Raw genomic sequence first — 26,272 nt, forward strand, 5'->3', positions numbered from 1 at the left:
AAGTAGAGGTGAAACAGCTGGAAGAGATGAGGTTGTTGTCTCTGCACTGGCTTTTGGCCTGACAGGTTGGGTCAGTCACAACCCAGAGGAGAATTAATGGCCACTTGGTGGCTGATAGTAAGATCAGTGGCTAAGTGGCACTTACAGGACTGGTAACCAATTGAACTGCAGATGTAGCCGTGAACATTATTCATTGACCTTCTGCTTTTCTTGGTTCCTTCTGTCTTTTGGCCAACAGGTCTCTTCTAGCCACTCTCTCCATCCCCGAAGTTGTCTCTTGTCTGCTTTACCTCCAAGTGGTGATAGGAGAGCTGCGTGAAACCATTGAAAGAACTCCCATGGTAACTGGCTCCTTGGCTAACCAAGCCACATCTGTTGCAAACCACAGCAACTGCATTGATATCCCAGAGCCATTAAACTGTACCATATGGGAGGTTTTGCCATGTACATAACCTTGTCCACAACAAAGCCTAGTAAAGGAGTTGTGATGTTAGGAATAAACAAAACAAATCAATACAACAGTTAACATATTGGGAGAACATGTCTGCAGTCTGCTGGTTGTAAATTATTAATTCCAATTGCCCACTGTGAAGTTGTGGGAGAGAAATGTGAATGACACCAGCACCTACACTCAAATCTCAGATCAGTTGCACCACCTGCTTTGAGTCAATTTGGTAGAAAGGGTTTTCATGATATCTACTATTCTTCATGTGAAGCAAGTTGATTTTGTGGTTCAAAATGTGTATGGCTTTGCAAATTGACCTCAACTCTAGATTTCTGGTGTTTCTAAGAGGACAGCTATTGTGTCCTTAACATGTTTTCTCAGTTTTGTTGTGTCCGCCCCCAGCATGAACTCCACTTCCTGGCTCTCTGAATAAACTTCCTCTTACAATTTAACACCTTATTATGGTTTCCACTATTGGTTATGGATTTTTCTTATCCTAAATAGCATTTGAGGTAACTTGGGCTATGCAGAATGAATTCAGGTTATACTATCCAAGCCAGCTTAGGCTAAGTTTTGCCATGGTAGGGAGAGAAAATTAATGATGTAATTACACTGAGATTTAGTGACAGGTTAAAGGCCAGGATCTCAGAGAAAATGCAGTAAGAAGGAAAAGTCATTCTGCTTTTGAAAACCATAGCCAATGTTCCCTCCAAACCTTGCCAGCTGCCATTTGCCTTCTGTTTTGCCAATGCTTTTATTAGTTATTTTGTAAAGATGCCAAAGAGACCAAAGAACGTGGGAGCTTTTTTTCCAAGTGTGGATTAAGTCTCTCCTAGGTGTGGTGGTTGTTCAGAGATTATGCTGTAAGAAAAGACAAGCTGTGCCACCTTGGGATAGGGAAACTGCAGCATAGTAGCCCCCAGCCAGGGAAAGAGATATGAGCTGCTTCACCCTCGTTGGAGAGGTGATGCTCACTCTGAAAAGCATGGACAGAGTGACCAATCTGAAACAAGCTCTGATGATTTTCTCATGTAAACCCCTGCTGTACTGCCTTGCTGGCCTTCATTTGGTCTGTGCAAATCACAGCCCACCTGCAGGTTTTGCACATCTGGTCCCTACTGCTGCTTGGCTGACTTGGGAGTGTGTTGGGAGCAGAGACGCACAGGCTGTGTCCCACCGCGAGCCTCACAGCATGCCTGTGTGTGTAGTGCAGCTGGCAGTTTGGATATGGGGTTGAAATGCAGGTCTCTTTCGAGTGGTGGGGTTGGGCTGGGGAGCCTGCAACTTCCAACTGATTTAACTCATGAAGCATCTCTGCCTCTGCCAGAAGTCTGCTGCCTTTTTTGTGTCTTTACAGAAGTCTTGTCCTCTTTCCCTAATAATACCATCTTCTTGTGGATCCTAACAGATCCAGGCAAACTGAAATGATTATGCTGCCAGCAGGGTATCAAATCTCCATTTTTCATTAGAGACTTAGAATACGGGTTTTAAAAGAAAACCCCAAACAACAACATCCGATGAGGAAAACATTCTGGGAAGCTGGTGTTCTTCACGCATAGGTCAAAGTCAATCCTTCCCTTTCAATAGTTGAAATGCAATTAGTAAGATACAGCTGTGACTCATTTGGACTCTCCTCTGAAGATCTGTGTCCCAGGGGCTTGGAAAGGAGGCTGCTCTACACCAGCTTGCAGGAGTACAGTGGATGCATAATTAGCAGCTGCTTTCAGGATACTTCCTAGTCTTTTCAAGTAGCAGATATTTTAAGATTTTTCTGCAGAAAGTAGAAAGAAATATTCATCATTTTCTTTCTACTCTTAAGTACTCTTTTCTAATTTTCCGGATCTGAGCAGGTGTTTGCATTTTCTTTCCTGTTGTGACTGTCACACTTTAACTCTTATTTTATCTTTGTTAAAGGCTATATTTTTATGAGTTTGTGGAACACGTTCCACAAGTACTTTCATTTTCCTTCTGGACATGTAGTAACTTGGTTTTAAAAGGTTATCTTCAGCACGTCAAGGTATTCTGAAGAGGATTTTCCCCAGTTTTCATGACAGCAGTGAACAGGTAAATCAAAACACTGGGTTTGAAGCACATCAGACACCTCTTAGGGGAAAACACTGTCACTTTATAGGCTTTCTTCTCTGAAGAATAGCAACAACACAGATGTTTCATCAACTGTATTTTCCCTGTCAGATGAAGGAAATTCTGGTCACCACTGTGTTTCTTATTCTGCATGGGTGTACTTCTGCAGACAGCAAGGGTAGTTTGGAGGTCTGTCCATGCCCCACACTCACTGCAGCCCAGGCAGCTCTCGTAGATACAAAGGACACTGGCAGACACCACTGCCTGAGCACCTGTACTCCAGCTCACCAAAGCTGCAGAGCAGATGAGAGAGCACCATGGCAAATCCTGTCCTTCCTCTCTCTACCAGGTTAATGTAAAGCAACTTCCCACTCTTTTACAAAAGCTTTTTCATCAGAAGCTTTCAGTTTTGTATATTTTTTTCTCTCTGATACCTAATCTGGAACAATTTGGGGTGTCATGTATTTCACAGTCAGCAGTATTTCAGCAATGGTTGCCCATGTACCTACATTTTCATGAATGCAATTTGCTAAGATGGAGATAGTTCTCAATCTCAACATGCAGAGAGAAGTGGAGAGCAGAGCCTCTGGCCCTGGTTCAACCAAGACACAGCTGAAGTTCCACCAGCAGGAAGAGAGAAAGGATGACAGGGTTACTGCTGAACCTCTGCTGTGGGAAGGTGTCTTCTCTACTGAAGTAACACTGGCCAGCAATCCTGTTTGAGCAGCTCCAGGACCAAGACCATAGTGTGAGACCTCTTCTGTCAACTGCAGCCATGCTGACTGCAATGTAGGCTGGAAAAGACTTAAAGAGAATCTTCTCTTATTAAAAACTGGTTGTTACATACATCACACTAGAACGGGTCTTCCTATGATCTGAGAGAGAAGGGTAAAAAATGAAACCAGGAAGTTGGTCATAGAAACTGCTATCCAGAAAAGAGTGTCTGCTAAGATATTATTCTGACTGATAAATGAGCCAAATTTTGGGTCAATATTTTGGGTGAGAAACCTGGGGGGGGGGGGGAGGGGGACGACGTGGAGGGGGGAGGGCAGGGCAGGGTCGGAGGCACTGAGAGGGACTGTTCTGACCAGGATTTTGCCAATGCTAATGATAATCTGCCAGAAATATTTAATATCCACTCAACTTACCTTTTGTTGGTATTGAACTAGCACTCTCTGAAGTGACTGAAAGAGAGTGGTGAAAGGAAGATGAAACAAACAGATGAAAAAATAACACTGCACAGTGTAGAGCAAAGAGATTATTATGTATACCCTTTTAAAATGAAAACAAAACCCCCTTTCCATTAAAAAAAGAGCAAGAGTAATTTTTTGTGTGTTTTAACATGAGAGCCACAATAGTTTGTAAAATGATGTTTCAATTAGCTATGATTTATTTTCTGCTGTTACACACTTTCCTTTTCCACAATTGTTGTGCTGTGACCTACAATTGCATTCTAATATTTTGGCATGACTTTTGAGTATGCAACAACAGACACTGTGAGGCCATGCAGCATATTCTGGTTGATTTCTGAGATCCTTTCTGAATGAGTGATTTTAGCCTTGAGAAACTTATTTGTGAGATAAAGTTAAAGAGAGCAATTCTCATTCATAAGACCTCTCTTGCCTTTTAAGAAAGACCTTTATAGCCAGTTTTCCCCTTGTTTCCTGTCAATTTTTTTTCATAGAGAAGCTGAACTGGGGTGCTGCCCACAACCCTCTCCTCTGAACTCTCATAAATGAGCAGGAACAGTCAGTGCAGTTCCAGCTGGCCAGTAAATGAAGTGTGACAAAAAGCTTTACCTCTCTATTTTAAAACAGAACAAAGCTTTAAACTGCTGTACATACAGAGATTACAGGCATTGAAACAAATTAAAATAGCATATATCCTGTGTAGCAGATGACAAGAGATGAATATTTCAGTCCTTCACAATTTTTACTCAATTTTCCTCAAGTATTTTATACAGCTCTGTGAGACACCTTAATTGCTACAGGATACCCTCTCTCAGCAAAGATTTCCAAGAATATTGCCAATTTGCAATACAGAGAAAGAGAGTACTTCAGCAAAAGCAACATCTTTAAAACAAAGCCCCTCTTTCCACTTAAAAGTCTGACTGTACTCCAGTAAAGGAATGAAGTTAGGGTACTTTGAAACTATATAGTTCAAAGGCAACTTTGAAATTATATCATTTTGGGCATGATTAATGCTGCAGACTCCTGTCAGGTATCAGTTAGCATCAACTGAAAATACTTATTGGTTCAAATTGCCTGGAGAAGCTCTAATTCAGTAAGTGAGAAGGCAGAGCTCAGCAAGAGGAATGGGAAGCAGGATGTACTCAAAGTACCTGGTTCTGAATATGTAAGTTTAGTAACTCCAGACTGATACTTCCAGCCTCTGTTGACAAACCACTGGTAAGGCTTGTGATAATACCAGTGGCACAGGGAAACTCATCACTGTGTATGTCTAATAAGACGAAGGAAATGTGTAAATAAATCATATAGTAGTGACCTGAAAATAGAGGGGCATCTTTCAGTGGTGCTTTCTTTTGGTTTTTTTCTATTGTAAAAAGTTATTGAAATATTGTAGTGTTCAGCCTTAATTTTCTCAACAGATACAGTTAAGACATTCAAAAATACATAGAGAAAACTCCTCCTTCCCATGCAGGCACATGAAAGATGGTCAGATTTCTGCTGTTTTCATTTTAACAGCGATGTTGAACAGGTAGCTGCTAAATGAGCATAAGAGGATGTAAACCTGTTTTTTTGAAGTCCTTATATCCTCCTGGAGTAGAAAAAGGGACATCTTTGGAATGGGTGGTGCAGAATTTTTCTGCTTTCATGGAGAATAAAGCCCTGCAAACATTTGACAAACAGATCTCTCACTTGATGATACAGAGGACATAGTTTTGACAAAGAGCCAAGTCAAATCCTCTTGTGATCACTATAAAGCTTTGAACAGACCCTGTATGAAAGTGGAACAAAATGGAGTTTATTCTTTCAAAAAAACCAAACAGAAATCCCCTTTCAAAATCTAGCAGTGCCATTATCTTTGCCTTATATATGTTTGTTCTCAGTCCCTGAGAAAAACTTTTCTAATGCCATCAGGAACTCAGCCTCCCTCTAAGGTGAGTGACTGCTTAGTCATGGTGTACAGGAAGAACTTAAAGGACAGAGAGAGGGAGGTACCAGGCATGCCTGTGCAAAAAGAAATTGTAACCTGGAGTCTGCTGCTATCAGTAAAAACCTGTAATTCAAATTCCACTGTCCTTTTAGAGTTGTGTTGGCTGTGAAGCAAAGCTGCACATGTAACTTTCCATCTGTAATGAGGATGCTGCTGTAGCATCCTTGGAGGATGAACATTGTGAGAAGTGACAGAAGCCTACAGCTTAAAATTATCAAATCTGCAAACCAAACCTGCAAAATACTTCACAGTACATATAGCTAAGTAAAAGGCAATGTCCCAGCAGCTAGTAATTTCAGCATGAAGCCTGTTACTAGTCACACTATTTCCCGAACCACCCTAAAAATCTGTTAACATCAGAAATCATGAATCAGCATTATTCATCATAGTGCAGGTTCCTCAGTTCTTTTATTCTGGGTCATAAGCAATTTTTCTTACTAATATATTTTTTTTTAATATTAGGGATACAAATATCTTATTTGCTTGTTGTTTCTTTACTGCCTTCTTCAACATGTATTTCTTTTGTATTGCTTACAGTTCTGGTTTTATAGGATATTATGTTCTCCCTTCTCCTCCTTCTAGGTGTGTACTCGCTTGAGCTGCTGCTGTGTGACAGCATAGCTTTTCTATCTACAATGCTGAAGCTCATACTGTCTTTGCTATAAAACCAGTCCCCCAGTATTCAGATCAAGTGTGCCATTTCCTCCTCTCAGGCTGTGATATGAATGTGTTCTTTTATATGCTACAACTGGAAACATTTGGGAGTTTCAACAGGATAAACTTTTATGAAGTTACATGTCCCTTGCAGGTGACACTGCTGTTGCACAGGGAACTTACTCTTTCCATTTCCCCTCATATTTTTAAAACCCTGTGTGAAGGCCAGGCAAGGCTGTTGCCTGGCGTAAGCTTGAGCATTAAGAAAGATGCCTGATTAATGCATGTGCACATGCAGCACTCCACAGAGATGCGCCTGTTAACGTTGATGCTGCTGTCAGTAATGTGCGTTCTGGAAGACAGGATGCTTAGCCATGCTAAGAAGCAGAGCACAGGCCATGCCTGGGGACATTCCTGTGGTGTTCAGCCCTAAGACAGATGTGCAAATGGAGTCTGCCTTGTTTTCTGTCCTGACAGTTTTTATATGGGAACTGAGCAAAGTATCATTAGAGAGTGAACTATTTTTAGTGAGTGGATGCTTTGCTTGCTAGTCCCCTAATTTTGGCAACTGAGAAGACATACATGCTTGCTCCTATCATAGGCAGCACCCAGAAAATGCAAGCAGGTGTATCACTACCTAGACTACATGAGGATGCTGTAAGAGAGGATATAGCCTCTTTGGTGTGGCTCTTGAAATCTCATGCAGATGCCTGAATTTAGGCATCTAGTGTTAGAAGAGAGATCCCAGAATATCTAAGATATCCACATAGAGCTGGTAGCAATGTCACAGGAACTACAGAAGATCCATGTGATGTTGGAGGACAGGCATCATCAGCATTTGAGTGTCTAAAAGGGCATGAGAAGCCCAACTGTTGAGTTGCAATCCTAAGTCAGGAGGTGTCAATAAAAACATGGTTCAGTCCTTAACGAGTTCTTTTCTCTAGATAATCAGTGTCTGTCAATGGGAACACAATTCAGCATGAAACAGGCATAATTTCAATATTTTTAGTTGTGTTTCAGCCTTTTGTTGTGGAAAGAAACACCTCTGTTAGAGGTTATGAAAGCTGTCAGCTACAAGGTGATATTTGAGCTCAGTTAGCAGGCCATGCACACTGCCTTAATGCCTCAGAAACAATGCAAATGTTTCAAACCAAGGCTTTCTGCAACACATTTTTGAAATAATGATATTAATAATAAGAATAATTGGATTTGTCTTGCTGTGTTGCAGAGATGCTCTGTTGCAGGGATACTGTGTTCCCAGCTAGTTTAAAGGCTGTGTGATTTGCCCTGTCCCTTCAGGAACACCTGCTTGGTCTCTGCTGGGGAAGATGAATGGTCCTCGCTCTCCCTTGGTCCAGTCAAGAGCTGAGCAAATGCACAGAGTTGATAGCCTCGGGCAGTTCATCACCTATGGATCAACACCACTGGTTGCAGCCTCTCCTGTTTTCTGTTTCTCACCCCCTTCCCCCTCCCTGCCTCCATAAATATGACAACCAGTGCTGCATTATACAAACTCTTCTTCCACAGTGGAAACATCTGCAGCTTGAATGCTCCTGCAGAAATGTCACTTGGGGAAATCGCTCTTCATTTTATGAGAAACTTCTCTTTCAAGCCCTCAGAGGGGCCAGGGAGGGAGGGGACACTGGGTTTGACACTAGTTCTGTGTTGTTTTTCAGGGATTTTGCAGAAGAATGTTGTGTCTGATTTTGTGGATTGTCAAAATGAAGCCAGATGGCAGTGGATTAAGTGTAATGCTGTTTTGTTGTTCTTGGGTTCGCGACTGCGCTTCCCCTTGAGCGAGGGAGCCCTCCCCGCGCAGAAGCCCCAGCCCTGTGTGCCCCCAGCCACTGAGGGCCCCTTCCCATGGGCTCCCAAAAATGCTGCCCTGGAGGGGGGTAGAGTGGAAGCTTTCTTTTGGTGACGACTGCTAATTGGAAACTGCTTCCTTGACCTTTTTCATGCCTAGATTATTCACCAAGAGCCTGTTTGCTGCGCTTTCCAGCCGACGAAATACAGGTATTTTCCAATTGTAGTAATGGGTTTGCTTGCTGAAGTGAAGTTGCTGGGTGAGCAGCTGAGCCAGTGAAGCCTAGTTTCTTATAGTTTTGTGTTTGGTAGCTGTATTTCCTAATGTTTAGAAAGGTATGAGTTTAATTGAAGTGTTTCCCATGAGGCACTCAGGAATTTCAAGCCTTTTGTTGATTCCTCACTGTATTTATGGTTCAGTCTTTCTCTCCATATGAATGCTTAGTGGGATCTCTGCCCTCTGTTACTCTACCTTATTTTCTTTACATGTATGGACACATAATATCTTTGAAATCACTATCCTTTGTCAAAGTTAAGGGCAGTGGAAAAGGCCACTGGACTCTGAAGATATAGAGGGAAGACACATAGATACAGACAGATAAAGGTGTGATTGCCTCAACTTTGTTTCCCTTAGAAATTGGGTTAAGGACAAGTTATTAATTAGGAAGAAGATGAATTTAAAGCTGTGATTCTGAGCATTTTCTAGTTTCTTAATTAAAGGTAGACAGGCAGAAAATTTCCTCTTGTTAGAATTGTTCTTCTCTATACCCTTTCCCCTCGTCATGACACCTTTTTCTTTCCAAGATACCGTTTGACTGACTGGGTTACAGACCACAGTCCTGTCACTCATTCAGAGCCTTGTGAGGGCCACTCAAGCTCTGCTCCCTGTGCTCAGCACCTACAGACCACCACAATTCCCCCTAGCTTATGAAAACACCAGCAAAGGATGCTCTACGTTTTTCCTTTCAGACTGCAGCATCACTTCAGCCATAAGTTTCATACTTTTCCTTTAATTTACTCCTTCATGATCATTCACTGCAATTTCAGTTCAAACCAGCAAATTTTATTTTGTAATGAAACTGCATGTTCTCATGTAGACCAGTAAGAGTCTGTTCAGGCTTTTTCATAAAGTCCTAAGGCCTGAAAAGCATTCTGACAAAAACCTGCTGCTTAATAACACAGGAGAAACCACAAAGCCAGTGTTGCTTCTTTGTTGTGCTCTGTCCTGTTCTTTCCTATGACAGCTTCTCAGCTGCTCAGGAATTTGTTTGAAAGTCAGCCGTGCTTCACAACTGTTCAAATATTTTTAGCTCTCTTCAGCAAGTCACCATCCCCTATCTTTTTTGAAAGTCAGTCTTTTCAGAATGTCTTTCATGTAATGCAAAAAGTCCTGTACAGATCAATGTAATGTTGAGTTGTTCTGGCATTTCTTGTGCAGATCCAGTCTCCTGATCTCAGCTGCTTAGCTTTCAAAGTCTTTGATGTGCAGACTGTCTGTGTGGCTTGCACAGCAGAGTCTACTCTAACAGTTTTTAGTCGGAGAAGCTGGCAGAGGAGAAAGGCTGCAATTAGGGTAATGTTTGCTACTATACTGCATGTTGTTGTAGTGTAGAGTATAGATAGCCTTAATCTAGTCACTGTCCCCAAAGCATAAGTAATGGCAATTTTATAGTGGCCATCTATTACCAAGAAGCTCAGAAAGACTGGGGTTTCCTATCTTCAGTTCAGTGACTTTAGAGATAATTTTTTCCTGATTCTTGAGGAGATACCCTCGTGCTGTAAAAGAAATTTTTCAGAGAATTTGCATCCTAGTACTCAGCTTGTAACCTCTGGATTTCACCTTCTGCCTTGGTGGTCCAGCGGGGGCAGCCCCAACATCAATTCTGAGTGTACTTTCATCTTCCTTGTACTACACTGCACAGTCTGGAAGGTATAAATTAGACATATTCAAGTATTTCACTAATGTACTGAGTCTATTTTAAGCAGAAAAATCAGTAATTTTCTGTTAAACAGAGGTAAGTTTGGATGTGCTTTTGTTTGTGTTTATTCTCAGAAGTATTTTTCATTTATAATGTGAGCGTCTCCCCCTCAAATTCTTCTCCTGTTTTTCTTTACTGTATCCTGTTGTTATATTCCCTTTGGAAGGTCTTTTAGAGAGTATTTTTTTACAGATTCTAAAAACTTCCTTCCTGGCATTTGCATTCTCTCTTCAGATGTCAAAATCAAAGATAATGGTCCATTGCTGGTGTTTTGGGAAGGGAGGGGTAGGCAAAGGAGTTTGCAGTCTCTACACACTCGTCAAGTCAACTTACTTTACGTGCAGCGTGAGGGACTTAGTGTGTACCAACAGTAGCTCACTGTTAGCCAGTACAAGAAGGAGACATTGAAATTCAAAGCAAGCATTTTGAAAATTGTCAGTATTTTCTGATCCATTTCCCCACATACAAAGCAAACACATCTTCCAAGGAACTTTGTGAACGTGATGCAAATCTAAATACAAATGGCAATTTTGTCCACAGGGCATGAATATAGACTTGTTCTGTCAGCACCAGGGATGCTCTGAACAACAGCCTCAGACTGGAGCCTTTGACAGATAATAGTAATGCCATTCATTTACCCTTAGCAAGTATCTCATACAATGTAAAGTGTCAGCACCAGTTCCCTGGCAAAGCAGCAAGAGAGGTCAGTAGCATGAAGCACAGGTATGTCATCGTTGTACCTGTGGAGATTTGGGTTCAACTCCTGCCATCATATCATACATAGAAATAGTTTGATGCCTTTGCTGTCCCACATCTGGAATATTTCAGCATATGTGCTCTTCAGAGGCCTAAAACTACAACAGCAAATATGTCAACATTATCAACAGAGATTCAAATAGATGAGCTGTGGTACAAGTGCTTGTTCAAAAATTTCTGCTTTGTATGCCTGGGTTAGACCTTAATTTTCACGCTTTCAGAAGTTAACACATTCAATAGAGATTCTTCTGAAATAATTATGCTAGAAAAAACCACACAAAATATTCAAAACATCACCAGACACTGAAAGCTGAGTTTATAGTTTCATAATGGGTTAGAGAAGAAGTTTCATTTTCTCTATTTTGCTGAAGAGCTTTCTGCAGTCTTGCTGCAGCCCAGAACACACTGAAAGGGGAACTACACTATGACAGTGACCCAATAATAGGAGATTTCTAGAATCACAGAATTTTCTGAGTTGGAAGGGACCCACAAGGATTATCAAATCCAACCCTTAAGTGAATGGCCTGGGCAGGTATCAAACCTGCAACCTTGGTGTTGTTAGCGCCATGCTCTGACCTGAGCTAATAAGTAAGTCAGCTAAATGGAGTTTCTGAATTTGTTTTAAACAGTTCTATTGCCACTTCTAAGGTATTTCATGCTACAATGTATAAAAACAAATGTTTTCTCAAGGAGATCTCATTTGAAACGATATTTAAGCATCCACATTACAGACCCCAGACAAATTCACTACTACTACTACTACTACTACTACTATTTAGTTTGTGAACTGCTGAAATGCTGTTCAATCTTGTATTGAATTTTATATATGTATGCATTATATATAATGTATTACACAGTTACATATTCACTTGATATGGTTTTTGAAAATACGCAACATCTGAATATACAGTGTAGAAAACAACTATAGTTAAAAAACCAGGTCCACGACCGCAGTGTAGAAAACAATTATAGTTAAACAAACAGATCCCTGACCACCAAAGTCAAGGAATCCTGCTCTAGATTCGCAACTCCTGTGAGCTTCAGGAGAAGATTTTCCTGCTGTTTGGATATCTAACACCACTTTACCACAATAGGAACAGGAGCTCTGCATTCTAGTTAAGACATTCTCAGAGAGAGTTTTCTCCCAGTGTAATGCTACCGGTTTTTCATCTCCATGTGAAAGCCTACCTGCTTTCACCAAACTTGTTTAATTGCTGTTGAAAGCCCCTGTCATCTCTAAGAAGAAGTTGAAATTGTTCCTGGAGACTGACAGGTACACAAGCAGAGTCACATGAGCTGCTTAAAATGCATTTTCTGTGTCGTGGGAGGGCAGAAGCTCATGAAAGGAGGCAGGGCTTGCTCTACACGGGAAAGGTCAGCAACCCAGCTACTCTTCTATCCACTGTTTTCAGACCTTTTGGTTTGTAAGTAGAGCAGTTTAGGACAGAGTAGCACTTGCTCATTTGAGCTTTAGGTTACATCTCTGAGCTAAATACCTTCAATTATCACCATCTCAGTTTGCAACAGGCATTGCTAAGGAAGTTCTCTGTATAAAATGTTATACTCTTCATTGGCCTGTGTGTAATTATGTTTTTGTGTCCTTACAACTTCTGTTTCTGGTGTAATGTATACTGTATGGATTGCATTCTCCCTTCAGTAAATAAATTAGCAATTTAGCAGTTGGCACGTAAAAGGGATGTGCTTAGACTGATGCTTAACTCAGTTAGTAAAAGAGAGGTTATCTGCAAGATGTGCACTATTGCCTGTTTGCTGAGCTTGCTGGATCAGCACACAGTGCCTCAATCTCCAGGCAACAATGTGTTCAGACTGAACGTGCTGGGCTGCTCAGGAACCAGTGGGTTGAAAAATTCTTACTGCCTTCAAGGTGGCCCCTTTCTGTGTGCTCTTTCCCAGCAGCTACCTTTCATGGTTTGCTTTGTGGATGTACTAGAACTTGCAGTGCCTGTGTGGATGTACTAGAACTTGCACTGTGTGTGACCAAAGGAACATTTGCATTCCTAAAGGCACACTATTCCTCCAGTTGTACAAATTAATCCAGTAAAAGATACAACTTTTCCACATATGGAGAAGATCTCTTACTTCTTTTTAAGAGCAGAGTGCCCATGGTGCCCATAGCATCCTGACTCAAATTTATGTCTTCGCAAGATCTTATCATGTCTATGGAAGTGACACACTTCATAAAACATGCTCTCTTTTTCTTAGCTAGATTGTACAGGCTTTAAACACTTCAAGGGACAATCCAGGGTTCAGCACTGAGTTTTGTCCTCTTATGAGAAGGAAGGTACCAGCGCAGTAACCAGGCAGATCTGAGATGTCCATGGACCCCTGCCTGTTCCCAAAAAATTTCTGCAGAACTTCCCAGTTTGTGCTGTGTGAAAAAAAAAGATAGTTATAAGTGGGCAACCATGAGACATGCACAGCTACTAATGCATTTTTTTCTCCTATGTGGAACACATCTGGGTCTCTTCAGAGAATTTCCATGACTGGCTCAGGCCAGCACTGAGCCTTTTGGCTGCAAGGTGTTGCAAGTATTGCAGAAGACTACAGTTCCTTCATAAGTTGTGCCTATGTGGCCTATGTGGAGTACTTACACTGATAGCAAAAATTTTATTTGCTGAGCTATTTTGCAAAGCCACCTGGAAAAACATGACACTTTGATGCAGAAAGAATGATGCTGAATGCCATTTTTTAAACAGTGCTGCAGAGATTGTATTCCAGCCAGCCTGTGTCAGCATTCCACAGGTCAGCACAAAATATCCATGTTGGTTTTGGACTGTTTGCACACTATGTAGCTAAACCCTGCACTGGCTTGTAATATATACAGTACTAAAAGATGGAGAGATTGAATTGGTGGCTGGGACAAAATATCTTGGCTCTTGGGAATGGCCGCAACTGTATTTAAAGTAACTGCATGAAGAAGAGGGTTAAGAAAGTAAATGTGGTTCAAATTCTCCTTGTCAGGAACAAATTAAATCAGCATGGTGGACGATCCAAAGAGAAATACATTTGGAAATGTTTATATGCTGAAGCTGGGAATCTGGGTAATAAGTAAGAGGAACTAGAATTTGTCAATAATCAAGATAAATTCAACTTAATTGTCTCATCGGGTTGCAGTGCTAGAGGGATCAATATGCTAGAATATTGTATAAGTTGTTTAAGCAGACCAAGGGCGATAAAAGAAATTGTGTGAGAGGAATGACTTTGTCTATAACCTGGTGACATATATCTGCCTAGCTTAGAACTGGGAAGTGCAGGATCTTAGGAAATGCAGCACAAAACATATGCTGATTATCAAGGCTCAGCCATGAGCAGGGGTAGGCAGAGGTGACATTATAAGTCACTGAAATGAATCTGAAGACAGTATGAGCTAGTATTGCATGGGGGGAGGCAACAGTGTAATTATGGGGAACTTTATTTGGCATGTTTGCTGAAGATTTCATTTAGCAGCTGGTGAAACATCAATAGAGTAGGTTTAAATCCTGGATGATAGTTCTGCAAAAAAAAAAATTGTTAGACCTAGAGTGGAAGAATTCTGCTTTTAGGTAGCCTGATAGACAGAAGTGAATTTAATCCACGAGACTGTAAATCAGGTGTTGTCTCACGAAGAACTGATCATGACCTGGTTACATTTAATACACTTGAAGAGAATACAGTCCCAAATCCTAATATTCACACCTGCTGGTTTGAAAAGGCCAATTTCCCAAAACGGACAGCCCTTAATAAAACTGAATAAGGAGAGGCATGGAGGCATGAACAAAACAGAAAGTTTTTCAAGAGCTTACTAAATGGGCAAAACATTGTTAAGACAACATGTATGGCAAAAGAAGACAGAAAGTAGAAGTGGGCTTAGGCATCTGTATACATGTGTTTAAACAGGTATGAATTTTTCCACACATATCTATATATGGGACTGCATAGGCATACATCTCTATAGACACCTATGTGGGCATGCAAACACACAGTACTTACATATTTAAATAAACTGTGTGGCTGTATATTGGAAAAATAGGCTATAAAAGGGAGATAAATATCCACTGATATTTATATGTTAAGTATGGAAACTACTAGTAACACCTATGTTCTGAAAGAGTTTTAAATTTATATAAGGAAAAAAAATGTAGCAATGATGTGATCCAAGCAAGGATTGTTGGTACTGAAACTGCTAATAAGAAATGCATATATACCTGAAATGTTCAGCAAGTATTTCTGGTTTATGTTTGGAACGAAAAAGATGGTTTATATATATCACTTGAGGTGGATTAATTCTTTTCCAGCCCATCTGCAACTAAAAGAATGTTAGACAACTCCTACTTTGAGGAATCAGCTTTAAAGCAGTAGCCCCTGTATTTCCAGCAGCTATGCATCTTAATTTTTTTTTAATTGGCTGAGAAATTTTCTGGCCCACTGATAAGAACTTTCGATAAATTTGGGAACATTGGAGAAATCTGCCGAGACTGAAAGCACACTATTTTTTTTGCCAATGCCGTAACTGCACAAACAGAGTAATTCTGATAACAGCATGGCAGACAGCCTGACCTCACTTCCAGCAAAATAATAGAGAAGCTGATATGGGAATTCAAGTATAAAGAACAGGAATATTATTAATGGAAGCCAATGATGTTTTCATTTAATTCAGGCCTTGTCAGGTAAGCTTGGCTTGCTTTTTTAATGTAAGATTACCCACTTAGTTAAAAAAGTTACTATAGGCCTAATAGAAACTGAAAGTCTTCCATTTGATAGCCTACCATAATTTGATCCAAAATGTAGCGTTTTGCATTCTTGTTTAAGAACATGCCAAGTGGCTAAGAGCTGGTGGATCAAAGGAGTTGTTGCAAAATCACACTAAAAAGAATTATTTTAGTGAGATTCCAGAGCCAGATCAGGACTCAGCCCTCTTTCAGCACTATTCACTACTTAGTCTTGCAGGAAAAATACTGAACTACTCACTGATTATGCATGGCACTAGAGAAAAGGGCATCTGAGTTGCCTAAAAAGCGGACTTCAGACTGAAAAAAGTGTGCTTTAACATGATCAAGGGTAAAATGATAAACCTGGAAACTGGGAGCATATACCATATGGGGGAGACAGCTTCAGAAAAAAATAAAGACTTTGGAAAGACTTTGGAGACCTTAATGGGCAACCTTACAATGTAGTCATAGCCCAGTGGCAGGGCAAAATATCTGGTGTGATCCTTGATTACATGCGCAGAAGTCAAGTCAGGGCAAAGGTCTGATTTTGTCTGTGTTTATAGTATATATGCATATGGAGAGACTCATGAAGTAACATCAATCACATGACAGCCAGCTTTTTAAAAGAGGATTTAAAAATTGGATGAGAATGCAGGGAATAACAAATATCTTACATAAAGGCAGGTCTTTTTGTTCCACATGAAAAATAGATGAGCGTGTTAGTACAAATAACACATGTAGAGGTACAAGATACAGCTACCAATTCTTCTGTCTTGCCAGGAAATGCATAACATGAATTGATGACAATAACCTCAGGCGGTGTCATCAAATTAGCAATAAATGATCCATGTATTTTTACATTTACGCACAATTAATTCCCAGAATGAAATACCAAAGAGACCAGCGGACTCCCCACCTTTTGGTTCTTCAGACCAAAGTGGAATGCTTTTCTAGAAAGATTCCTGATAGGGTTAAACCCAAGCAATGGGTTCCATAGAGGGACAGAGCGGGGATGCGCAGCCTGTGGCATGCAAGGAGTCAGACAAGACGACCTCCATCTCTCAACAAATCTTGAACTCCATGAATCATTTCCAGGTATAAACCTGGATGTAAAAGTTAATTCAAGAGTGGACTGAGCATACTACGTGCTATATTTGTACATGCTTTAAGTACAGAAATTTAATTCCACTTTAAAACAGTTCCTTTACCATGTCTAACAAAGTGTGGGAAAATTAGTATGCTCTTTATGCCAAAGACTTCTTTGGTAATTAGGAGCAAATCACTTAATTTCTGTGTCTTGATTTGCCCATTTCTAGGGAATGAATCCCAGCTTTCCTGAGTTCTTCTCTTCTTGCTGGAGAGACCTTTTGGGAGGGACTGCACAAATTTATTCTTCCAAAAAGGCACAAATAATCTGAAAACTCGGGAAGGGCACAAGACTGATGTTTCAAATAGATCAGAGAGCTTTCACCCTGCAGAAGGTACTCGTTACCTTGGTCAGCAATCCATCTGTACTGTGAACCTTGACGAGATAACTATAATTGTCCTAGGATTGGTTATGTAACGAGCTTGCTTTGCAATTTAACTAATGAATGTGTTGAGAGACCAGATTAATCTTTTAATTTTAAGAATTTCTCCCAATGGAAAACATATAGTGTCTGCCTATCTGTAATATTATCTCCTCCCTACAGCCAGAGTGATTTGGCCACTTGAATGTTTGTTTTGCTTATGTATGTAAAGCTCATGTGTTGACAGATTTTTTCTGGAGGAGGTGGAAGGACCCCAAGCTTCACTTGAGATTTTACAGCTGGGTCTGTGGGCTTTCCAAGTCAGGGCCATTCCTGAGGAATGCCACACAGGCTCTTTGATGGATGGGATGATTTTAGTTGCTAGTATGGCACAAGTTGCTGGTTTGGGATTTTTTCTAGTAGGGCCATATTTAATCCTGTGCTCTGCTAGTCCATGAAAGCTGTCCATTTCAGAAAAATAGTAGTCTGGTACTGTTGTTGGTTCATTAACTGAGGACAAGAGATTATTTTAATCTTGGGGTTTTAATTTCTTCATTATGCTCCTGTTCTCCTTCTCAGGAGTCATCTAGAAAACATAAAGATATTGGGTACAGAAGATCCAGTAAATGCTTATGACAAATGAAACATGACTTCACAGAGTAACCTACAGTTTTTAAGAGCTTTGCCAACTGTAAATTACACCAAGTAGGTCAATTTTGGAAGTCAGCATCTTATTTAAACTGTCACACTGTACAGAATTGCTATTTAATATTGGTGATTAATGACTGCAGAGTCCAGTCTAATTTCCAAGAAGACTGTCAGTAGCCCTCAGTAGTCAGCAGAGAGTCCATAGTACAAGTGCTTGGCAACCCTTTTATGTTTTGCGATCCAATTCGGGTTGCTCATTTTCCACAAAGAGGAAACAAGAGAAGGAATTGATATGAAACTGCTGGCCTACAAGCTGGAGTTGGTTTTACACCTGATTATTCCCCCCCTAGAGTTTGTTCCTATTCTTCAGTATGCCTCTAGAAGCTGAGGTGCAATCCCATGGGAGAACATTGAATGTTCATGCCAGATGTGCATGTGGCCTGCCATTGTGGAGGTCAGGAGAGGGAGTTTCATCTGGGGGACTCCAAACTCTTGCTGTCTGGTCTGTCCCCACCACTCTGAGCCGTGACCCACAGCCCTTGATGCTCCTTTCCTGGCCTCACCCCTTGCTGCTCCTCCACTGAGTCAGAGGGTGAGCCAGGTCTACCTGTCCCCTTCCTCCTGGTCCCCATCCTACTGTCCATCCATGGGGGGCAGGGACAAGGGTGTAGTTTACCGTTGTGGGTACATCACAAATCCACAAGGAATCTCCAGTGCTGTCAAGTACTTGAAAGAGACAGCATGGCTCCATTCCCTGCCAGAGCTGTGTAGACAGGAATGTAACATGCACTGGTGAAAGCTCTTTTATTTCCTTTTTATAAGCAGTCTGCTGCCTGGCCTGGACAAGGGACTGGGAGAGAGTGGTCAGCAGCAGGCAAAGAGCTGACCTGACCCCTGCCTCTTCTGCTCTGGTTTCATGGGGCTTCACAGGAGGATGCACAGGCCTCTGTGTTTGCAGGACACAGTGATCTTTTCAACCCAACACAGAATGGCATCCATTACAATATTATCAACAAACATTTGATTATTACCATTTCCCCTAATATGACTTGACTAATCTTTTAACTTAGCTTGCACAGTGTGTACTGCCAATACTTTCAATGTATGCTGAAATCATTTAGTTGAAGTAAATAAATGAGTAAGTCTAATACAATAGAGTTTACAGCATGTTGTCCTTCCAGAAATAATTTCAGCAGTAGTGAAGTATGGAATATCTGCAACTTGAAATGTCTGTCCTTATACCTCTAATTGCACAGCTTGAGATCAATGTACAAATTTATTTTAAAATTAAACATCTAAAGATGTAAATTTTTTTGCCTCCAATGTATGAATCTATACCAGGAAATTAGAAGTTTATCAAACAGGCGTCAATGCACCAGTCAGATCTATGATACACTGCTGTCATTTTGGTGCAAATTAATGAATTGTAGTGGGAAAACGTTCTCACTTTTTCGTGATGTTGGTGAAGAAAATCTGCCAGAGCCTTTAGCCAGCTGCAGGCAAAGGAGGGAACTGGTAAATAATACAGTTTACAGGCTGCAGTTCAAAGGTTCTTCTATGTTCCTTCCCAGCAGATGAAAGACATGTTCAGCTAGAATCTTCCATCAACAGGTACCAAAGAGATCACCAGTGATTTGGTTCAGAGCCAATAAATATATCACCTTCTAGGAAAGTAATGTGCCTGGTATGTATAAAGAAGTATAAATGCCATTCCAGAGCCAAGAATTTGGACAGGAACGAGTGCCCAAGAGGGCTGTATGGGTGAGGAGGAGAGCAGAGAGCCTTTTGTCTGAGCAGAGACTTACGGAATGTGAGGGGAAAGGAAAACAGGAAAGCATATCATGAGATAGGAAAGGCTATTTAAGCAATCCAGGAACATTAGCGTGAGAGCAAATGAGTTGGAGCTGGCCCTTAGTCTGGAAACCTAGAAAAGCCTCCCAGCAGTGGGAGGGAGGGCAAATTTGGCTAGTTTCTAAGATGGAAATTAAGTCTGTAACTCAGCGTCTGATGTGGTCACCTGTGACAACCCGGCTCTGGGCTTCCCGATCTAGGGCGAGCAGCCTCGGAGAGACCTCCCATGTGAGGACGGATTTAAACACAGGCTTTGCTCAGTGGGATTGTATTTGCTAATGTTTAAGCTTCTGTAGCTTAAGCATGTTTTTAAAAGTACATTTCATATGCATAGTTCAATTTTGCAGACGGCTGATGCAAAATTGACTGAGGCTTGCATATCTGGCCTTGTGACTGCCATGGACATCTGGTCCCGTGCAGGCTGTGTCTCTCTGTACTGCACCCATCCTGGGGCAAGAGCAGCAGCTGCACAGTGCCCCAGATCCAGCACGGCACTGCCTGGGTTTTGGACAACTGTACACGGAGCACTGGCAGGCTGGCTTGGCAGCGACCCATCCCAGGTTTCCTGGAGCAACTTGGAGCAGAGGTGCTATGCTGTTAGGGCAGAAAAGGCTAATACTACTGCAAATAAGCATCCATCCAGCTAAGGGTATGACTGTCACACTTGCTGGTAGGACTTGACATGTCAGTTGATGATTTCTTAAAATAAATATTTAACAAGGGATTTTATAATCACAAGTAGCAAGCACGCTTTTAAAATGTTTGAAGGGAAACAAACTTGCATAAGAATGAATTGGAGGCCAAGACCTGGTAGCCATAGATGTTTATATCACAGGCTGGGGGTTTCCTCCTGCCTGTTTTCAGTGTATACTGCAGTTGCTTGATTCAAGTCCATCTCCAAAGCTCCAAATTTCCTTCCTTAGGAGCAAATGCTTAAGATGGCTGAAGTCATTGCATTTATTAGTGATTCACGTAGTTGGAAGATGAGGGTTTCTTTTCCTCTGTTGAAAATATTTTTTGAGGAGAAGGTCTTTTTTGCTGCTGCTGGTTTTGCTATTAACATTCACACTCAGCTCTTGCATCACATTGCAGCAGCACAACACCTAATCTACAGTACATTTTATCCTCTTCTTGGGTGCTTTTTAAACTGCAAATTACTGGGTAAGAGGGTTTACTGCAGTCTTAGTTTTGCAACATTCGTGAAATTAACAGAGTTTGTATTTTCAGACAGCTGATTCTGGAGTTTACAAATTGCTCTTATGTGGTTCAAGTGTTCACCACCAAGTGTACAGGAACAAGGTGAAGACTCAGCTTCCAAACTATTGATTCTGTGTTAGAACTTGTGGACCCCATCTTCCTTTTCAAAGGGGAAAGCCAACATGAATCTCCTGTCTTGAAACAATTTTTAAGATGATCCACTTCTATTTGCTAAATTTGAACCATGCTGATTGTCAGGTTAGAAGAAGAAAAGAAATTCAAGGAAGAACCTGATTGAAAATGAACTTTGGTATATGGCGGAAAGAAAAGTAAAAGCTTCAAATTACACTACTGTATGAGCAGCCTGCACATGCTTATCTGCCTGCGGGAGACATGACTGGGAGGGTGTGGTCTTTTAGACCTTAAATTGCTCAGGTTTATGCAATTCAGCTTTTCTGCACCTTCTGTCATGCCATAGGCTTTGCCATCTGACAGGGGCACCAGCCGGTCTCTGCCTGCAGCTGCAGGGCTGAGGGGTGAGTGCAGGCCCTGCCCAGCCACGCTGGCCCACACCTGGTGATTTTCCACCTGCACAACTCTGCCGGCAGCGGATGAGAGACACTGCAAAGCCACACATGTGAGTTGAAAGACTTGTATCTTTCTTTATGCTGTTCCTACTTTCCCCCTTGAGCTGGGCATGAGTTGATCCAGGGGAGCAAAGGTGGAAGAAAATGCTCTGGTAAACAAACCAGCCCTGTTTAGTGGCAGGGGGAGTGGGCCCGAACCTCAGCCTGCACACTCAGGAGTGCCATGCAGCCAGGCAGTGATAAACACCTGCCGTATCTGTCATTAGAGATTCAGCTTCCCCATAACCTAACGTAGGGATTGTTTTCATAATCTAACAGAAAAGGACATATAATGTACCTGTAGGTTGCTGCACTTCTTGGCAGGCAGTGTTAAAATACTGCTTACATACATACATGCTGATATGCAAAACCACTGAGCTTAGTTCATAACCTTTTTGTTAGCTAGATGTGCTTGGGTTTTTGTCTTCCCCACTGCTAAGAAGGTCTATTTCTTCAATAAAGTGTGTTGAAATCCAACTGATTATTTGTGGAGAGGTGCCATTTGTACTGCAGCTGCTTTAGCCCATCGCTTTATTAATCCTCTGGAAACCCATTTCTTCCCCTCCCCCAGGTTAAAACCCACAAAGTCTCACTGCAGCTGTAGGAGGTAAATTGAGGCTACATTCACCACTGCTGTATCTTGCTGCTTGATTTTATGCATATAACTGCAGCTGAGGTGAGGAAAGAAAGAGAACTTGGTTTGGTTTTTATTTTTAGCTCCTGTTCTTCTCACTTACTTAAACTTACACTCAGTCCTTTACTCAAAACATCTTGTAATTCAGTACAGGTATATGCAGCAGCTGCAAACCTGTGAATATATATGAATAGGCATAACTTCTTGTAAGCTTTATTTCTATCCATAAGACTGATTGTTTGTGTGAGAACATGTATATTCACAGTGCCAGCACAGAACCCAGAACAGCAATGAGGATACGTGGATATCTTCACCCACCGAAATGTACAATCAGAGTAGTCAGTAGACAAGGGGTTCAAGTACATAAATCAGATGGACCTGCTCATATGTTTAAACTTCTTATTGTTTTGGGTTGTTTTTAATGACCAGGGATGTACTGCTTGCATCAAGCTCTCAGCCACTTTTACATCTGCCGAGGGAAAGCACAAAACCCAGGAAAGGTGCATATTAGACTTGTATGTCATGCTTTTTTATGCTGTCTGATGACTAGGAAAGGGCTCCTTCAATAGCAGGAAAAGCAAGATAACCTTAGGTGACTGTACTGGGCACTATGCAAAGCACTTGTTTTCCCACAGTCTTCTGTAGAAATGGAGCTCCCACTGCCCAAAATTATTTTCATTTGCTCATTCAGGTTTATGCAGAACAACATCAAGGCAGCTCCATCACTTCATTGAAACAGCAGGGTCTCTTATCTGCTGTTGTTGGAAAAGTACGAATGCTGACCTGCAAATAAAAGCAAGAAATCACTGTCAGGAATTTGGAAAGCTGCTGCTGTGTGAGGGGTTGTATCGTCAATACTCCCATCTACTTTCCTAAGACTGAAAATTCCTCTTAAGGAAGTAATCTGTTACTAATTTGCTATTTTATTCTTCCACCCCAAACCTCAGAGCCTATGTTTAGTTTCCAAAGATATAAATTGAATCAATCTGGGAAAGCTTGTCTCGTCATTATCTTATCTTTGCCCCTTGAAAATACTCTCCCATTGCTAATTTCTCTTACTTGTTTGTGGTCCTAGAGAAGTGCCCTCTGCTTTGCTCACATGGATTCTGCTTTCGCAAGGGTATTCCAAGTCCATGTGTTTGAATATTAACTGCATCTGTAGCATAGAGCTGGAAAGAGGAATGTTCCTGGCTCTGAGTTGTGATCATCTACTAGAAGAGAAAATTGAATTGTCTTTTGGAAGAAGTTTGAAGGTGCTGGCATCTTCCCCTAGCATAGCTTTTCTTTAGTAAAATGGGAATAAATTTTGCACGCAGGATGAGATGATAGATTAGCTTCATTTCACTGCAAACCAGGAAATCAAGCAGCATTGTTTCCAGAAGGAAGGTAAATTAATACAGGCTTTCAAATGTAGAGAGTCTCCTCCAGGCTGGCTGCTGGAGGGAAGCAGTCCAGTATTTCTGGAGATGTCAGCCCTGTCTGCAGGGCTGGGTGCTGCCACCTGGCTCTTCTCACTGTCAGGGCAGACGGAGGCCTGTGGCTGATTTGGAGGGGACTCTGTGGCCAGAGCCTTTTGAGGAGGTAATGAGACCCCTCTCTTGTTAAAATGGCCAGACACTGGTGTCCTCCAATGCTGCCTGACTTAGCACTTATTTGCAGTGCATGTCCAGTTCCTTCATGGAAATTAGAAGCTGTGATGGATGAATATGTAGTTGATCTTTCCAAGGCTTTCCCTAAAGGCTCAACCTGAATCTGCAAAAGCAATCATTACCTGAATCATGGGATTCAAAGGGATTCAGCACAGAAGACAAAGTTTCACCTTCCATACATGTTCAGGGAATGGTTAGTTGGCAGCTCCGGTTTTGTACAACTGCTTCCCACTGTGTACTGTTCCCATTCCTCTGAATAGAAATCAATTGCTCCTTTACAAGCAGCTAAGCGCTCAAACTTCATACCTGTCTAGCTGCTCCTGGTAACCCTCTCACTGGTCCTCCAGTTTCACTTTAATGCACCTGCAACATTCTTACTGGATCAATGAGTCTTAATAAAATAAATGGGATTTATGTGCCATAATTTCTTATTAAGGAATGCTTCCTATTTCTCTGTCTGGATTGGTAAATCTTTCAGCAAATGCCTTGCTTGAAAGCAGATAAATTTTGATTGCTTTTAGTTATAGTTCCTGTCTACTTTTTGCTTGTCTTTTCCCTAGTCTTTTGCTTTACATGCTTACGGCTACATGGTATAGATTGTGTTGAAATGATGATGTTAAAAAAGTATAGGTGATGCTATTATTTTATTTTATTTTCTACTACAAAGCTGATTTTGTACAATATCTTTAACAGCATCAGTTCTCACAGGATTTTACTAGTAGAACCCAGTGCTGTAAAGTATAGCTTTGGGTTGTCACTGTTTCAGTCTGAGAACTCATCTAATCACACTACTGCTATTTAAAAGAATATCTCAGTTTAGATCCAGTCAAAAAGGGTCTGAGGCACTGAAATAAATATGACTTGTAGGAGGAATTTAAAAGAATTTAAAAATCCCCTGGCCTGCATGCACACAGCAGATCACATCTGATGGTGAGAAAGGATGCAGGAAGCAGGATAGTTTGAGCATGTAATTCCTAATTGGTTTCTCATCACGGGACTAAACAGCACACAATTGGTCTTCACACCCACAGAACCGGTTCTGGAAGTAGGTATTAATTCAACCACAGACTTAACTATCTTTCCCAGGCTGGTGTCACTCACGTGTCCTGGCTGACAAAACCTTCATAAGCCTCTTGTTGCTAAGGGGAATATTACAAGGCCATCAGCAACACATGCATGTTAATTAGCAATGGCCTTTGGGGGAGTTCCCACAGAGCCCCAATTAAAGCAGTGATGAATCAAGTCCAGTGAGTAGTACCATACTCAGGGATGTTGTTTCCCAGCACTGAGCAGATGAAGGCAGAACCAGGCTCTACAGGATGTGTTTTAGTGGCTGAGGGCTTGGTCACTATAATAAACAAAATTTACTTGCTGAGACTTTTGGTCAGCAGGGACTTTAGTCATTATCCTGCTACAGAAAAAAAAGGTGCCCTAGAACAGAAACTATTGCACAGCCTTACCTAGAGAGATCTGCTTCCACTCCTGCTTGAATACTTTAGGTTTATTCAGTCTTCCATTTTAAAGAGAGTTATAAGCTCTACTGTACACCTAACTCCCAAATGAGCAACAGGGACTATCAGCAGATATAAATGGGCACTACTTCATAAGAGAGGCCTGTTCAAGAGAAAAAATGTAACTTGTGTTAGCCCCAGAAAACTGATAGGCAGACCACAGTACCTGGGCTGCAGGGTTCAGCCTCTTCAGTGTCCAGTATATCTCCTTCTTTCCAAGAGTGCATTTTCCTTAAATGTGAAATTCAGCAGTCAGCATTGAAAAATATTTGTAAGCTCATCAAAATTTCTTCCCCTTGCCCCCTGAAATTTCTTTTTATGGATGCATATTGTGTGTTTGCCCATTTTTTTGGAGGCTGCCCCTGGGCTGCACCACTCCACTAAGTTGTTGAAATTCACCTGCTGACTACCTTACCAGGGCTTGTGCCCTCCTTTTTTCAGGTTCCTGAGTGGGACTGGGCCCCTGCAGCTGTAACCCTGGGACTGAGTAGCAGGGAATGCTTTCAGATTGTGCTATTTTAAGCAGCAGAGTGTCACTTTACTGTGCAGTTCTTCAATAGGGACTGGTTTTTTCTGATTAGGATTTGTTTATTCCGTCATTTTTGTGGATCCAAGTAGGAGGAGAAGGAAAGAGTAAGATACAGATATAATTTATGTTATAGACATTTATAGACCTATAATTTTAATTGTACATAGTATATAATATTTAATAATAATTTAAATTATTTTATTATGTATAATATAATAATATTTAAATCTAAATCATAGTATGGGAGGTGCAACATAAGTAGACTTGAAATACAGATTATTAAATCCTTGCTCCACTGAATTTGCTTAATTTTTAAGTGCAATGGACCAGAGGTTTTAATTCAAGCATTTGCTTCTCTTGTTTAGACAAGTTACTCTTGGGAGCCAGCTGCTACAAGTTGCTGCTGTCCCCCCTACAGGTGCATGTCCATTAAGCAGAGGATGCAACCCTGGAAGTCAGGAGTTTGTGAGGGATTTCCCTCAGATCAGGTCTGTGGTCACATTGCTGCACA

General features: G+C 41.3%; 1 protein-coding gene across 4 annotated transcripts in view; it reads left to right on the plus strand.

Moving 5' to 3' along the window:
* The window catches only part of LNX1 (ligand of numb-protein X 1), a 123,486-nt gene that overhangs the window by 21,261 nt on the left and 75,953 nt on the right, over positions 1–26,272 (plus strand). The window contains exons 1-2 of one of the 4 annotated variants that reach the window (XM_042053397.1): positions 8,165–8,374; positions 21,291–21,449. Coding sequence is in view for 1 of the 4 variants with exons in the window: in XM_042053403.1 (XP_041909337.1) it covers positions 21,424–21,449 (26 nt within the window). In the remaining 3 variants the exon portion in view is untranslated. Of the gene's footprint in view, positions 1–8,164; positions 8,375–21,290; positions 21,450–26,272 lie in introns of those variants that run through there. The other 3 variants (XM_042053401.1, XM_042053403.1, XM_042053400.1) reach the window with 3 other exon arrangements.

Source organism: Corvus kubaryi, unplaced genomic scaffold (assembly GCF_017639235.1).
Source record: "Corvus kubaryi isolate FWS band 111438036 unplaced genomic scaffold, C.kubaryi_AGA036_p1.0 split1-131, whole genome shotgun sequence".
In the NCBI taxonomy this organism is placed as follows: Eukaryota; Metazoa; Chordata; class Aves; order Passeriformes; family Corvidae; genus Corvus; species Corvus kubaryi.